The 14,641-nt window shown below is 45.6% G+C and overlaps 1 protein-coding gene across 1 annotated transcript; it reads left to right on the top strand.

Annotated features, from left to right (window-relative positions):
- The first annotated feature begins 300 nt into the window (after nucleotides 1–300).
- Nucleotides 301–13,751, top strand: mios (missing oocyte, meiosis regulator, homolog (Drosophila)). Its single transcript, XM_069688017.1, has 12 exons — nucleotides 301–404; nucleotides 1,023–1,880; nucleotides 2,322–2,811; nucleotides 4,605–4,703; nucleotides 4,793–5,047; nucleotides 6,747–6,916; nucleotides 7,974–8,039; nucleotides 8,161–8,319; nucleotides 8,774–8,926; nucleotides 11,449–11,653; nucleotides 11,889–12,018; nucleotides 13,101–13,751. Exons 2-12 carry the CDS (start codon nucleotides 1,062–1,064, stop codon nucleotides 13,189–13,191), a joined length of 2,637 nt encoding a protein of 878 aa, XP_069544118.1. The 5' UTR covers nucleotides 301–404; nucleotides 1,023–1,061; the 3' UTR covers nucleotides 13,192–13,751.
- The last annotated feature ends 890 nt before the right edge of the window (nucleotides 13,752–14,641 follow it).

Below are 14,641 nucleotides of genomic sequence, written 5' to 3'. Positions count from 1 at the left end.
TTTTCCACTCTCGCCCACTAATGCAAAAACCAGAGGAGTTGTACTGACGACTCTCGTGTACTGCAGCAGATGAAGGACATTATTCGAAGCAGCACATTTAAGCGGAGTCAACCTGCAAATGCGAATACACTGACGATGCAACCCTATTCCGTTATCTTAAATATCCCTTCGACATTTGCGTTGCCTTCTTTTCCATCAAATTGTCGTGCTCTTTGGCAACATCGCCCTCCGGTGGCCAACTTGTCCCGTCCTGCGCGGAACGTTAACGTAAGCGGATACTTCTGGACAACACGGACGTGTTTTGGTGTGACACACAACATGTCGTTGGGGCTCGAAGTTGTCCCAGCGCGACATGTGTTTGTCAAATCGTTGCTCGCTCGCTCGTTTAAACCGCCTGTATGCACGTAAGTAAAACCGCATCTTTGATATTGTTCCGTGTTGGTCAACGTTTTCCGGCCGCTCGGTAAACGAGCGGAAGATAAACCGCCACGCTTTTGCTCGCCCTTCGCTCGTTAGCATTAGCTCAGTGAAGGTAGCATGTCAACAAACTTGAAACTTCACTTTTAAACACTATAATAAAAAAAACAACCTCGTATTTACTGAATTTCCGACATGTTTTTACGACACTTTGTTGTTTTACTTTGTAGTAATACGTCACCGAGTAGCCAGTTAGCACCGTGTTGCTGACTTTGTAGATGCAACTTTTACAATTACAGATCAGTTCATTTATATGTTTAGATAGATAAATATAATTTATTGATCCCAACAGGGGATTTTTTTTTTTTTTTTTCCGTTACAGCAGCATGGAAGATACAACAAAAGCAATACAAATTACAGAATAAATATAGAAGTAGTAAAGGTATAAATATTTAAAAAAAATAAAAAAAGTCAAAAGACAAAGTCTATACAAATAAAATAGAATAATAAATTCAATTAAATTCAAAACAACGCAACGTAATATCTCACCAGTATTCATCTATGTGCTCATTTTTCTGTGGTAAATCTGTCATGTGTTTTCCCAGGTTGTAAAAGGCCCTTGAAACCAGCTGCTTTTTGAAACCATGAGTGGCTCGAAGCCGGACATCCTGTGGTCCCCCCACCACCCGGACCGCTACGTCATCTGCGACTCAGAACTGGGGCTGTACCGCATCGGGCCGGTGGGCAGCGCGGAGACGAAGGCCGGCGCTCTCCCGCTCTCCGAAGAAAGCGCCGCCACTTTACTCGCCATCAACTCGGACACCCCGTACATGAAATGCGTGGCCTGGTACCCGAAGCACGAGCCGGAGTGTCTGCTCGCCGTGGGCCAGGCCAACGGCAGGGTGGTGCTCACCAGCTTGGGCCAGAGCAACAACTCGGCGTGTAAAGAGCTGGTGGGGAAAGAGTTCGTGCCCAAACACGCTCGTCAATGCAACACTTTGGCCTGGAACCCCGTGGACAGCAACCTGCTGGCGGCCGGCTTGGACAAACACAGGGCCGACTTCTCCGTCCTCATCTGGGACATCAGCAGTAAGTTCGCCCCGGAGACCGGCGTGGCAGCCGAGAAGATCCGTCTGTCGTCTGTGGATTTGGACTCGAGCACGGTGGTGACCAAGCCGCTGTACGAGCTGGGCCAGAACGACGCTTGCCTCTCGCTCTGCTGGCTGCTTCGCGACCCGAAGCTGCTGCTGGCCGGCATGCACAGGAACCTCGCCATATTCGACCTGAGGAACACGAGCCAGAAAACGTTCGTCAACACCAAGGCCATCCAGGGGGTGACGGTCGACCCGCACTTCCACGACCGCGTGGCCTCCTTCTTCGAGGGGCAGGTGGCCATTTGGGATCTGAGGAAGTTTGAGAAGCCGGTGCTCACGCTCACCGAGCAGCCCAAACCGCTCACCAAGGTACGGCAATATTAGGTTTTTGAAGACGGGCGGCGCAGTGGTGCAGTATTGTCACCTCACGGGGAAAAGGGTTCCGGGTTCGAATCCGGGCCTGGAGCCTTTTTCTGTGTGTTGGTTGCATGTTCTCCCTGTTGCCTGCGTGGTTTCTCTCCGGGTACTCCGGCTTCCTCCCACCGTCCCCAAAAAAAAACATGCATCTCGGGTCAATTGGTGATTCTACAAAATTGCCTCTTTAGTGTGAACGAGAGCGTGAATGGTCTTTGTTTCCGTCTGTCTCCATGTGTTGGTCCTGTGACAGACTGGTACCGAGTGAGCTGGGATAGGCTCCGCCCCCCCCTTCCCCTATAGATGATGGACGGCTGGATTTTGAAGACAAACTTTTTTGTATTTATGTTTTTTTTAAAGTTAATAACATGATGATGTTCCTCCCTTCATTCTCAGGTGGCGTGGTGTCCGACCCGTACCGGCCTGCTGGCCACGCTGACGCGCGACAGCAACATCATCCGCCTGTACGACATGCAGCACACCCCGACGCCCATCGGCGACGAGACGGAGCCCACCATCATCGAGCGCAGCGTGCACCCCTGCGAGAGCCAGATCGGCAGCTTCGCCTGGCACCCGTCCTCGCAGAACCGCATGGTGGTGGTGTCAGCGGCCAACCGCGTCATGACCGACTTCACCGTGTTCGAGCGCATCTCGCTGGCCTGGAGCTCCACCACCTCGCTCATGTGGGCGTGCGGCAGACACTTGTACGACTGCGCGGAGGATTCGGCCGACGGGGCGGAGAGCGCCTTCGAGAAGGACATCGCCACCAAGATGAGACAGAGGGCCCAGTCCATGTACGGACACGACACCGCCCAGGTGTGGAGGAACCACCAGCTGGCGGGAGGGAACGATCCCCGGCTCAAATCTTTATGGTTTGATCTCTTCTATATCCTTTGTGAAAGTGTGGCGACAGAACAGTGTTTTTTTGGGGGGCCGCGACGAATAATTATTGTCATTATTGATTAATTTCGGGATTTTTTTAATTATTATTATTATTTTTATTATTATTCAATGAAGTGTTTAATGTATAAAACATCAGAAACATGTGCATATTTCCTTTTCACATTTTCCTAGAGTCCAAGTAATGACTGTCGTTAAATGACAGTCGACCAGGAAAAGTAGCAAATAAGCGTGTTTTATGCAGTAGTTCTCTTAAACAACAAATGTTTGTTACTTCTGCTGGAAAAATGACTTAAACAAGTAATCAGTAATGGAAAAAAAAAAAAAGATCAATTAATCATAGCACGTTTTGCTGTTTTTAACCTTTCTCTTCAAATACGTTTAGATATAAACGTTATTTAAAAAAACAACTTTTCTTAACATTACAAAAGGCATCATAAGAAGGAAATAAAAGCAGGCAGGGCAAATAAAATAAGAATAAGGCTCAGGGAAGGTCCTGTAATACAATAAAATGAATTAAGCAATGAAACTTAGCCAACAGGATGAATATGAAAATAAAAAGATAAAAAAAATCTATTAAAGCACAGTGTAAATAAAAACACTATCAAACATTTCCAAAAAGTGGCAGAAATAAAAAAATCTAATATTCATAATTCTTGTTTTTCATTAGTGTGTAATCACCCGGTACTAAGAATTATTGCGTTTTCACCACCTTAGAAGGAGCCCTTAAGTCTACGTAGAGAAGTCGTCCTCTTCGACGCAGCGTCATGTTTTTCTACGGTAGCCCAGAAGGGACAAAACCAAACACGGCCACCGTAGATCCTCTCACTACGCCTCAATGTCGTGATCTGCATCCTCGCCACCAGATGCCCCTAAAAATCTTCCGCACTGCTCCTTTTGAAAGAGATTATCATCACGCCCCAACAGGTTTAGAAAACTTTGGTCGTGGGCCTTTCAGGTTGTTCATCTGTCACGTTCTTGTGAAGGCGTTGCCTCGGCGACACCTCGAGGAAAATTCCTTCAAAAAAATCACGATTGAAAGTTCACTTGCACTCAAGAATGAAACGTTTGGGATTTTGCTGACCTCACAAGAGACATCCGCGGGCCGTGACTTTAAGAGTCCGTCCGCCAGTTATGACAAAAATTTCACACAAATACGGCGGAAGAACGGGCCTGCGTCGTCCCATTCCTGACGAACGGGCCTCCGGCGCTTCACGGCCTCTTTCTGGGAGACTCTGGTCGTCCACCGCGAGCTCATTGATTGATCATTGTTGCACCGCGTGACGGAGCGCTCTTATCAGTTCGTCGTACTCTGAAAATAACCTCTTCAGTAAAGTGAAAACAGAAACAGCGTTTTTCTCACTGGAGGTTATTCGCAGAAATCACAGATGTCAATATAAGATCCAAACAATTCATACCTTTTAAATAACTTCTTTTAAAGTCTATATTAATTAAGAAAAAGAGTCTAGACAGACTTGGGCTAGTTTGTGCACACAGTCGCACGTTTTTTTTGTAGGAAAATTAAACACAAATTATGTGTTTTTCTGCTTAAGTTTCATGGAGATTAATTTTTTATAATATATTTTTTTTAAAGTGAATAATGGACTAATTCTAAGATGCAGTTTCACATTTGCTTTTGATAGCAGTAGAATTTCTTTCACTTTAGCAGATAAAAACACTGAAGGTTCCCCGCTCAAGTCGTAAATTGGTTAAAGGTGACATGCTGTAGTTTAGTTATTTGGACTGCGATGTCCGTTGCAATTCCTATACGAGTCTCACATATGAAGCAGTGTGCGGAGGATATGGAGCTGAAACTGCAGGGGAACAAGCAGTCCGTCGTCTACTCTGGAATTAAGAACGTCGTCAAGACCAGCTCGGGTAAGAAAAACGAAACACACCTGATAATTCAGAGGAACGTTTTTTTTGTTGTTTTTTTTAACTTTTTTTTTCTTCCCCGGTCTGTGAAGGCACGACGGAGAGCCGGCGGTGCTGGAGCGGCTCGGACCGGCAGACGGACGTGCCGCGGTACCACAGCGAGGAGCGCTGCCTGGCGCTGCGGCTCTGCGGCTGGATCAGCCGCGGGCCCGACATCGACGTGGAGACCTTTCTGCGCTCGCTGGAGCAGGACCACGAGTGGGAGCGGGCGGCCGCCGTCGCCCTCTTCAACCTGGACATCCGTCGGGCGATCCAGATCCTCAACAAGGGAGCCACCGCTGAGAAGGGTGAGTTTCTGGAGATGCATTTTTAAACTTAAGGGTGACGAGGCATTTTTTTTTTAGTTAGAGCCCCCTAAAGTTATGGAACGAGCTGCCTGAGGAAATAAAGGTCTGCAGAGTTGGTGACATCTTTTTAAATCTCTTCTTAAAGCATATTTCTATCGGCGAGCATCTGCTGATTTTAGTTGATTTTAGTGATCAACTCTTAATTCTTTTACACCCTGTTTTAATTTGTTTTTATGGTTGTTTCATACGATCATTGTGTTGTTAAAGGCTTGCTAGAATTCAGTTGTTATTTGGTTTTAATGGCTTATTTTAGGTGAAACACTTTGTAACTGGAGTTTAGAGAAGTGGCATACAAATAACGTTTATTATTATTATAAAGTGCACCACCACCGAGGGCCACTAGGGGGTGGCTTCGAAACGGCTCTGGCTTCACAGACTCCCATTCAATTTTTCCCTATAGTGGTGGCATTCACTAAAGTCACTCCTTCCTTATTAGTTTTACATATAAAAATGACTCCCGTCATTAATGAGATATGCCGGAATAAGTGGTGCGGTTGGAGGGGGGCTTTTCTATTTGACTCGTGGTGGATTTGCCCCCGAACACATAAAGCACTTTAGACATGTCAGAATTGACATAAATTAGATTCATTACATTTTTGTGCATTAGGGCTGCTACTGGTGATTATCTTCAGATCATTTTCTTAATTAATCATTTTAATAATTTGGTCTATAAAAAAAAAAAAAAAAAAAAATTTTTTTGATTGTTTTTTTTTTTTTTTGTTGTTGTTGTTTTTTGTTTTTTGTTTACACAAATTGACATCCAACTTTTAAACTGTCTGTTTTCTCTCTGAGATCAGATTTTTTTTTTTTGGTGCTTTACTGATACCTCAATAGGAAATCCATGAGGGACACTATTTTCAACGTATTTGCTTTGGAGTTTGGAAAAGTGCATGAAAAAAACCCCAAAACAATCATGTTCAGGTCAGAAGATGTTTTTTATCACCAAAAATCCTACAACAAACGCATCTTTTTCTCCAATATTTTCATGTTTGTCGCCGTCATAATGGGACATTTATTCATCGGCGTAAATCCTATTCAACACACGAGCGAGATCTTGAAAACAAAATGAAATGAACGTCTTTTGGGGGAGAGAAAAAAAAGAAAACGCGGAATTTGAACAATGTCAACAGCAGGAGAAACTTGTTTTTCACACAACACATGGTGCTGTTCACACCGAGGTCGAGCGGCGAGAAGAGGAGGCCGTTGTTTACACAGGTCTCCACTCAGAAAAAAAAAATGCCACCAATGTGGGTCAAAAGTTGTTTTGTTTTTTTCCATCGTGTGTTCGAACGAGTGTTTCCTGACACGGCGATTCAATAGATAAGACGTTTTTTTCAGCCTTTCAATTGAATTCAATTTGATTTTTATAGTGCCAAATTACAACACAGATTATTACAGAGGCACTTAACACATTAAAGTCCTTACTGTACACACAGGTAAAGTTTTGCATCATTTTGGCCTTTGACACCCTATTCAAAAAAACATTGTGATGTAAAACGATCACAGCCTCTGTAAAAAGGCACTCGTCACTTTTTGCTTAAAGAATGCTTTAAATCTCAGCACGGCAATAAAATAAAAGCAGCGGGCAGTTAATAAATCTGCTTCTCTGACTGTATTTTTTATTTTTTTATATTCACAGGTGACCTGAACCTGAACGTGGTTGCCATGGCGCTGTCGGGCTACACTGATGAGAAGTCCTCCCTGTGGAGGGAGATGTGCAGCTCTCTGAGACTGCAGCTGAAGAACCCCTACCTCTGCATCATGTTTGCCTTTCTCACCAGCGAGCCAGGAGCCTACGATGGCGTGCTGGTACTGGATCTCTTACTAGCGCTGACTTTTGAAAGCTAGATTGTGAACAGCAAAAAAAAAAAAAAAAAAAAAAAAAGTTTTCATTGGCGCTCTTTATCTCCCTTTTACAGTAGCTTCTTTGTTTTGTTTGACGTATTCTTTACACGGGGATAAAAAGGCAGGTAAAACTCCAGTGTTTCTTCATTGGGGTGGGAAAAAAAAAAATCAGGTGCACAGGAAGAGATGTGTCATAAAACACATGCCTGAAAAAGGAAATTGTACCCAGAACAGAGTGTGTTTCTGCTTTTTTTCCACTCCCTCAGTTGCAACACATTCTGGCCACCAGCTGCTCTTACTGTTTTTTTTTTTTTTTTTTATCTCTTTAGATCTTTTCCTAGGCCACAATAGCACCATTTAGATGTAGACGATTTTATCTCCTGCTATCCCGGTTTTGAGAATTGATTAGGTGTCACAGATGATTGGTCTCCAGCAGAAACTGAGCCACACAGCAGACTGCAACTGGCAGTACGAGTAGGTTTTGTTTTTTGGTGCCGGTATTGTGGCTCATAGTCTGTGTGCAGAATGTAACATGCACGTGGCAAACTGGGTTTTTTTTTTAACCCCCAAATTGTGATAGAAAAATATTTATTTTCAACCCTGTTTCTAAAAAAAGTCCCAACTTTTTGGGATATATATATATATATACACACATATACACAGGATTGTCTTTGAATACCGTGGACATCACATCCTGCAGGCTAAAGAGGAGAGGGACCATCCAGCTAGTTATCAGCGCACAGTTCAAAAGTGACGGTACAGGGGATGCATAACTGGACATGGCAGGGAGCTCTAACATCTGGGAAGGCACCATCAATGCTGAACGATATACACGGGTTGTGAGCAACATTTCACTTTCAAAACTCCAGCAACTGGTCTCGTCAGTTCCCGACCGTTTACGGAGTGCTGTTAAGAGAAGACGGCGGTAAACAAGACCCGGTCCCAACTTTTTTGAGACATGTTGCCGGCAATCACATTCCAAATGACAAAAGAAGATGAGATTGTTTTGTTTGTGTTTCAGTACGAGAGCAGCGTCGCCGTGCGAGACCGAGTGGCCTTCGCCTGCATGTTTCTCAGCGACGTGCAGGTAACCGCAAAGTGAAGCTTTCGACTGCAGATTATGTCCTGACAACACTTTATGATATATTGTATCCTGCATCCACGCCTGCTTTAATCATTCGGATCTCTCTGGGGTGTTTTGCCCACAGCTACCGCGATACATCGACAAACTGACCAACGAGATGAAGGATTCGGGCAACCTGGAGGGCATCCTGCTGACAGGGCTGACTAAAGACGGCGTGGATCTTATGGAGAGCTACGTGGACCGAACCGGAGACGTCCAGACCGCCAGCTTCTGCATGCTGAAGGTACAGGAACTGACAAATCATGCAAAATATCTTTCTTTTTTTTTTTTTTACAGGTTTTATAGTTTAAACAACTTCCATACAAAGAGTGCACCAAAGGAAAAAACAAACAACAGAAACTGTGCATGTACCTGTTGGGAGATGAGCGCACGTGTTAAAACTTGCCTCTCATTTTTGTAGAAGATTCTCGGGTGTTGTACAGTTGAGATGTGCCGTCGCGATGCTTTTGTCTGGTGCACTTGCTTGTTATAAAGTAACAACAATGATATTAAAAGCGGTAGAACAGGTCTGAAACGACTCTCTCGGTTTGCTTGAATTTGTTTTTCCCTGTTCTAACCTGCTCCATGAAATGAGGACCGCTGGGTACGATCCGCGCAGTAAGGCCGATATCTCGCATACGTATTATATCACAGATTCCATCGAGAAGAGGTAGGAATAAAGAGTCTCTCCCATCCAGGGCTCCCCGGGTGAAGTCCTGAAAGACCCTCGAGTCCAATGCTGGATTGAAAACTACCGCAACCTGCTGGACGCCTGGAGGTTCTGGCACAAGCGGGCCGAGTTCGACATCCATAGAGGGAAGCTGGACCCGAGCTCCAAACCGCTCGCTCAGGTAATAAATAGACAGTGCATCCGGAAAGTATTCACAGCACTTCACTTTTTACACATTTTGTTATGTTACAGCCTTATTCCAAAATTGATTAAATTCATTTTTCCCTCAAAATTCTACACGCAATATCCCATAATGACAAAGTGAAAATAGTTTGTTTAAAATGTTTGCAAATCTATTAAAAATAAAGAATGAAAATATAACACGTACATAAGTATTCACAGCCTTTGCTCAATACTTTGTTGAAGCACCTTTGGCAGAAATTACAGCCTCAAGTCTTTTTGAGTATGATGCTACAAGCTTGGCACCTATTCTTGGGCAGTTTCTCCCGTTCTTCTTTGCAGGACCTCTCAAGCTCCATCAGGTTGGATGGGGAGCATCGGTGCACAGCCATTTTCAGATCTCCAGAGATGTTCAATCAGGTTCAAGTCTGGGCTCTGGCTGGGCCTCTCAAAGACATTCACAGAGTTGTCCCGAAGACACTCCTTTGTTATCTTGGCTGTGTGCTTCGGGTCGTTGTCCTGTTGGAAAATTAACCTTCGCCCCAGTCTGAGGTCCAGAGCTCTCTGGAGAAGGTTTTCATCAAGGATGTCTCTGTACATTGCTGCATTCATCTTTCCCTCCATCCTGACTAGTCTCCCAGTTCCTGCCGCTGAAAAACATCCCCACAGCATGATGCTGCCACCACCATGCTTCAACCGTAGAGATGGTATTGGCCAGGTGATGAGCGGTGCCTGGTTTCCTCCAAACATGACGCTTGGCATTCAGGCCAAAGAGTTCAATCTTTATTTCATCAGACCAGAGAATTTAGTTTCTCATGGTCTGACAGTCCTTCAGGTGCCTTTTGGTAAACTCCAGGTGGGCTGTCATGAGCCTTTTACTGAGGAGTGGCTTCCGTCTGGTTCTCTACCATACAGGCCTGCTTGGTGGAGTGCTGCAGAGATGGTTGTCCTTCTGGAAGGTTCTCCTCTCTTCACAGAGCAACGCTGGAGCTCTGTCAGAGTGACCATCGGGTTCTTGGTCACCTCCCTAACTAAGGCCCTTCTCCCCCGATCGCTCAGTTTGGCCAGGCGGCCGACTCTAGGAAGAGTCCTGGTGGTTCCAAACTTCTTCCATTTACGGATGATGGAGGCCACTGTGCTCATTGGGACCTTCAATGCTGCAGACATTTTTCTGTACCCTTCCCCAGATCTGTGCCTCGATACAATCCTGTCTCAGAGGTCTACAGACAATTCTTTGGACTTCATGGCTTGGTTTGTGCTCTGACATGCATTGTCAACTGTGGGACCTTATATAGACGGTGTGTGTCTTTCCAAATCATGTCCAATCAACTGAATTTACCACAGGTGGACTCCAATCAAGTTGTAGAAAAATCTCAAGGATGATCAGTGGAAACAGGATGCACCTGAGCTCAATTTTGAGTGTAATGGCAAAGGCTGGGAATACTTATGTACATGTGATTTTTTTTTTTCGTTTTTGATTTTTAATAGATTTGCAAAAATTTAAAAAAAATTATTTCACGTTGTCATTATGGGGTATTGTGTGTAGAATTTTGAGGGAAAAAAATTAATTTAATCCATTTGGAATAAGGCTGTAATATAACAAAATGTGGAAAAAGTGAAGCGCTGTGAATACTTTCCGGATGCACTGTATGGGTGACGTTTTTTTTTGTTTAATTGAGATTTTTCCAACTTCATGTAAACACAGAAAACAACACGCAAACGTCCACAACACAAACAAACAATTACAAAAAAAGCTCAAAAATTTTTCACAGGGTGAAAGATTTTTTTTTTTTAATTTCTGCTTTTCTTTGTTTTATGTCATTATAAACCGGATTTATTTGGCTTTTGGACTGTTGGTGTAACAAATTCAGGACTTTTAAGATGTCTTCTTTGTCTCTGGGAATTTGCCATGAGCAAAAAAACCCCAAACAAATCAATTATTTATTCAATTTAATGTGTCCTTGTATTTGAATATAAACAGCGTTTTAGTGTCTGCAACGTGCGAAAGACACGTTTCCGGCTGAGCACGAAGCAGTCCGTCTTGTTCATCAACTGTCGTTCATATTATTGCCCTTCGTAATAAAATAGGAAGTGTTATTTACAGCGCAGGTAGTTTTCTCAGCCGAACTCATGACACCCACGGCTCTACTCTCCAATTCTGGTCATAAAAACCTGTTGTGTAGTTAGTGATTATTTCCTCTGCTCCAGAGAAACCTCACGTACTCCACATTGGTCGGATTTTTTAATAACGCCACATTTAAAAAAAACAAAAAAATGTTTTAAAGTCATTTTGCTGGAATAAACTTGGCACCACCGAACGTCATCGCTGACATTTCAATAATCACATTTAAAGCGTGTCGGGGATTATTGCCGTATTATCTATTCCTCACTCTACTCCTTAAAATGAAATCCAGACAGCTGGTGAGCATGTGCTCATCGGTCGTCGTTCCCCCCCTCTCCCCCGCCTCCCTCCCTCGTGTTCGACGGTTCTTATCAACCGACCTTTGTGTTTGTTCTTGGCAGGTGTTCGTGAGCTGCAACTTCTGCGGGAAGTCCATCTCGTACAGCTGCTCGGCGATGCCCCACCAGGGCCGCGGCTTCAGCCAGTACGGTGTCAGCGGCTCGCCCACCAAGTCCAAAGTCACCAGCTGCCCCGGCTGCAGGAAACCGCTGCCGCGCTGCGCCCTCTGCCTCATGAACATGGGCACGCCTGTCTCCAACTGCCCAGGTGAACCCGGCCGTGACAGACAGACGCAGAATTAAGTGATTACAATACTGTAAAAAAAAAACGCTGATCAAAGTCCACACAAACGTCTGCTGTCGATGCTCAGTTAAAGGACGGTTGGCATCCGGATGTTTAGCGGCCGATCTGTGATGTCACCCGTAGCAACAACACTAATAGAATCCTATTTTATGGATGCTAACGTTTGCTCACTGATGAATCCTTTTGTTTTCTTTGGCAGGGACCGGGAAGTCCGACGAGAAAGTGGATTTGACGAGGGAGAACAAACTCGCCCAGTTCAACAACTGGTTCACCTGGTGTCATAACTGTCGCCACGGCGGCCACGCCGGCCACATGCTCAGCTGGTTCAGGTAGGAAACCGGCGCACGCGAGGAGGTCGTTTTCAGACACACGCGAACACGGTCACGGCCGCAGTCCCAAGTTCCTTTCATTCATTCGATTTAAAAAAAAAAAAATTCCATTCTGAAAAATGGAAATGGTTTTTCATTTGTTGTATTTTTATATAACCAAAGATATCTGCTTTAGAAAAAAAAATCTGAAATGTGGGGGGGATAAAAAGAGAGATTGTACTTGAAAGTCTGCAGTGCAATTAAATCGTTCTCTCTGTAATTATTTTGAAAGGATTGATTTATGAAAGGATGCTCCTAAAACGACACGTCCTCTCTTTTACCCGGCAACGAAACGTGACGTTTGCTGAGCCAGTGGCCACAAATTTCAATTATGGGATTCTTGTGGCGTTAAATTCTGCTTCATGACTGCACGTGTGAGGAGATGAACGGGAATAGCGACAGGTGTCACCGCAGCCACGCGTGTACTCTTTGAATCCTGGGTTACATAAGCGATCGATGTTCTTTCCTTACTTCTAGTAAGAAAGAAGTAAAACATTGTAAAAAAAATGTACAGATGTGAGGAAAGCCCGGTGCCCGGTAAAGTCCGGGCAAAGGACAAGACCTGCTCCTCCCACGCTGAGATTAAAAGCGTGAGCGCAACCCGAGGACGCTTTGAGAGCCGATCTGCTCGGGCCACTTTTGAAAGTGGTCTCGGACACTTTATTTAATTTTTTTATTTCTGCAGTGACTCGTGTTTCAATCTCCCGACTGTTGCAGAAGCGCTTCGAGAATGGTCTCTATGTTTTGAGGAACCGATCTCGGCGTCCTGAGAGTTTCAAAAGAACTTGTTGAAATCCTGCTTTATTGCACATCGGCTCAATTCAATGCTCGAATGATGAAGGCGTGACCGATTTTCATTGTCTCACGATAGCTCTCCGTCCTGTTCAGATGTCTAGTCACTTATCTGTAACCTTTTAAAGGGGGAATTATACCCAACATGCACGTGGATAAATCTTGTCACAGTCATATATCATTTGTACCGTTAACTCTGCGACTTTTGTCGTTTTCTGTTTTTTTTCTGACCTTTTATACGTCTTCTCCAGAGACCACACAGAGTGCCCGGTGTCGGCCTGCACGTGTAAATGCATGCAGCTGGACACCACTGGGAACCTGGTGCCTTCAGACAGCAGCTAAACAGGAGATGCCTGTCGGAAAACTGAAGCCAAACACCAGCCCGAAGCCGCTGCCGCCGCTGCTGCACCCGCCACGCCGACAACCGGGGCGAAGGGACAACAGGGGCGCCAGCAGGCGTCCCGACGCCGAGGTGGCTGCTTGAATCGAAGGAATTCCTGTTAAAAGTTAAAGTCTAGTGAATGTAACGCTATAACGGAGCCCTATACGAAGAAAGGGAGGCGGGTGTGTGCTACTGATCTGACTAAACCGAATCAATGACAGAAAGGGAGCGAATGCAAAAGTCACTGCTCTGCTAAAGGAAAAATAAAATAAAAATCCCACTCAGGAGAAATACAAGAGGCTCTGCTGTAATCAGTCTGACCTGAATCAGGATTCTGGCTTTTATTTAGATTTATATAAAACAAATAAAAATTAAAAAAAATCAAGTATACACACACACACATGCGATTGTAAAGATAACAGGTGTCAACATGTCAAAGCTGTATTTTGCGTTTTAATACACTATTTAACGTCTAAGGATCTCCACATACCTCATGTAAGCTTTTGTTCAGGGGGGCGGTGGTGGGTGGGTGGGCGATGGGCATGATACCCCGAATGGCAGTGTGTGTGTGTGTGTGGGGGGGGGGGGGTACAGCACACAATAATGGTCCTCACTGCCACTCTTCATCTGGCATTGTGCGGGAGGGGCTTACAGTGTGTGTGGTGGTGAGGGGGAGGGGGGCGGGGGGGGGGGAGATGATGAGGAATTGGAGAAGGCTTAGCGGTGGTGGAGGTGGAGGGGGCGCCGTCTGTATTCAGCAGCCCCACTCCAGGCCTGTGGTCCCTGAAAAGAAGCTCCCCAGAAAACAGCAGCTGCTCGGCACTCTGACAAGACCCTCCAGATTGTTCCCCCTCCATAAAGAACTTCAGCTGCCGGAACACTATTGACTCAAAAAGAGAACAGACAGCACTGAGCCCCGGACGCCCCCCCCTGCCCCCCTCCGCGCGCCCTACACCCGCTCCTCCTACACCCTCCCCATACACAGACCTGCCCCTCTCTTTCTTTTTGCCCCACCCCCACCGGTGCCCAGAATTGCACCCAAAAAACGATGCACACCGCACATCAATCCGAGGATGGGCGCCGTCTGCGGTGGGTGGGTGGGGGGTGGACGGCCGTGTGTAAACCGCATTGTAACCCCCCCAGCCCCTCCCCCTCTCGCACACACACCCTCCCCAGCACGGTCACCGACCCCGGGGAGAGGGCATTGTAAGTGAGAGACATGTCCCAGCACCAGAGCTGGCTAAATCACTTAGTCATGGAGTAGGGAGGAGGAGGAGGAGGTGTAAGGAGGAGCTGGCGGTGGGGGTCACAAGGGCTACAGGCTACTGTATGCTGCTTTCACCAGGATCTCTCTCTTCCCCGGTGTGGGAGGTTTTTATAGGCCTGCGTGCCCTTTTGTGAACTAGTTCT

Source organism: Brachyistius frenatus, unplaced genomic scaffold (genome assembly GCF_029030835.1).
Source record: "Brachyistius frenatus isolate BFR_SWC_R1_liver_20210118 unplaced genomic scaffold, ASM2903083v1 Contig_515, whole genome shotgun sequence".
Classification (NCBI taxonomy): domain Eukaryota; kingdom Metazoa; phylum Chordata; class Actinopteri; family Embiotocidae; genus Brachyistius; species Brachyistius frenatus.
This window is presented reverse-complemented; position numbering and strand designations above follow the sequence as displayed.

Coding starts and splice junctions, on each gene's coding strand:
- mios (XM_069688017.1), top strand. CDS start 1,062: ATGAGTGGCTCGAAGCCGGACATCCTGTGGTCCCCCCACCACCCGGAC. Junction 2,812..4,604: donor TTTATGGTTTGATCTCTTCT/ATATCCTTTGTG, acceptor TACGAGTCTCAC/ATATGAAGCAGTGTGCGGAG. Junction 8,040..8,160: donor TGTTTCTCAGCGACGTGCAG/GTAACCGCAAAG, acceptor TTTTGCCCACAG/CTACCGCGATACATCGACAA.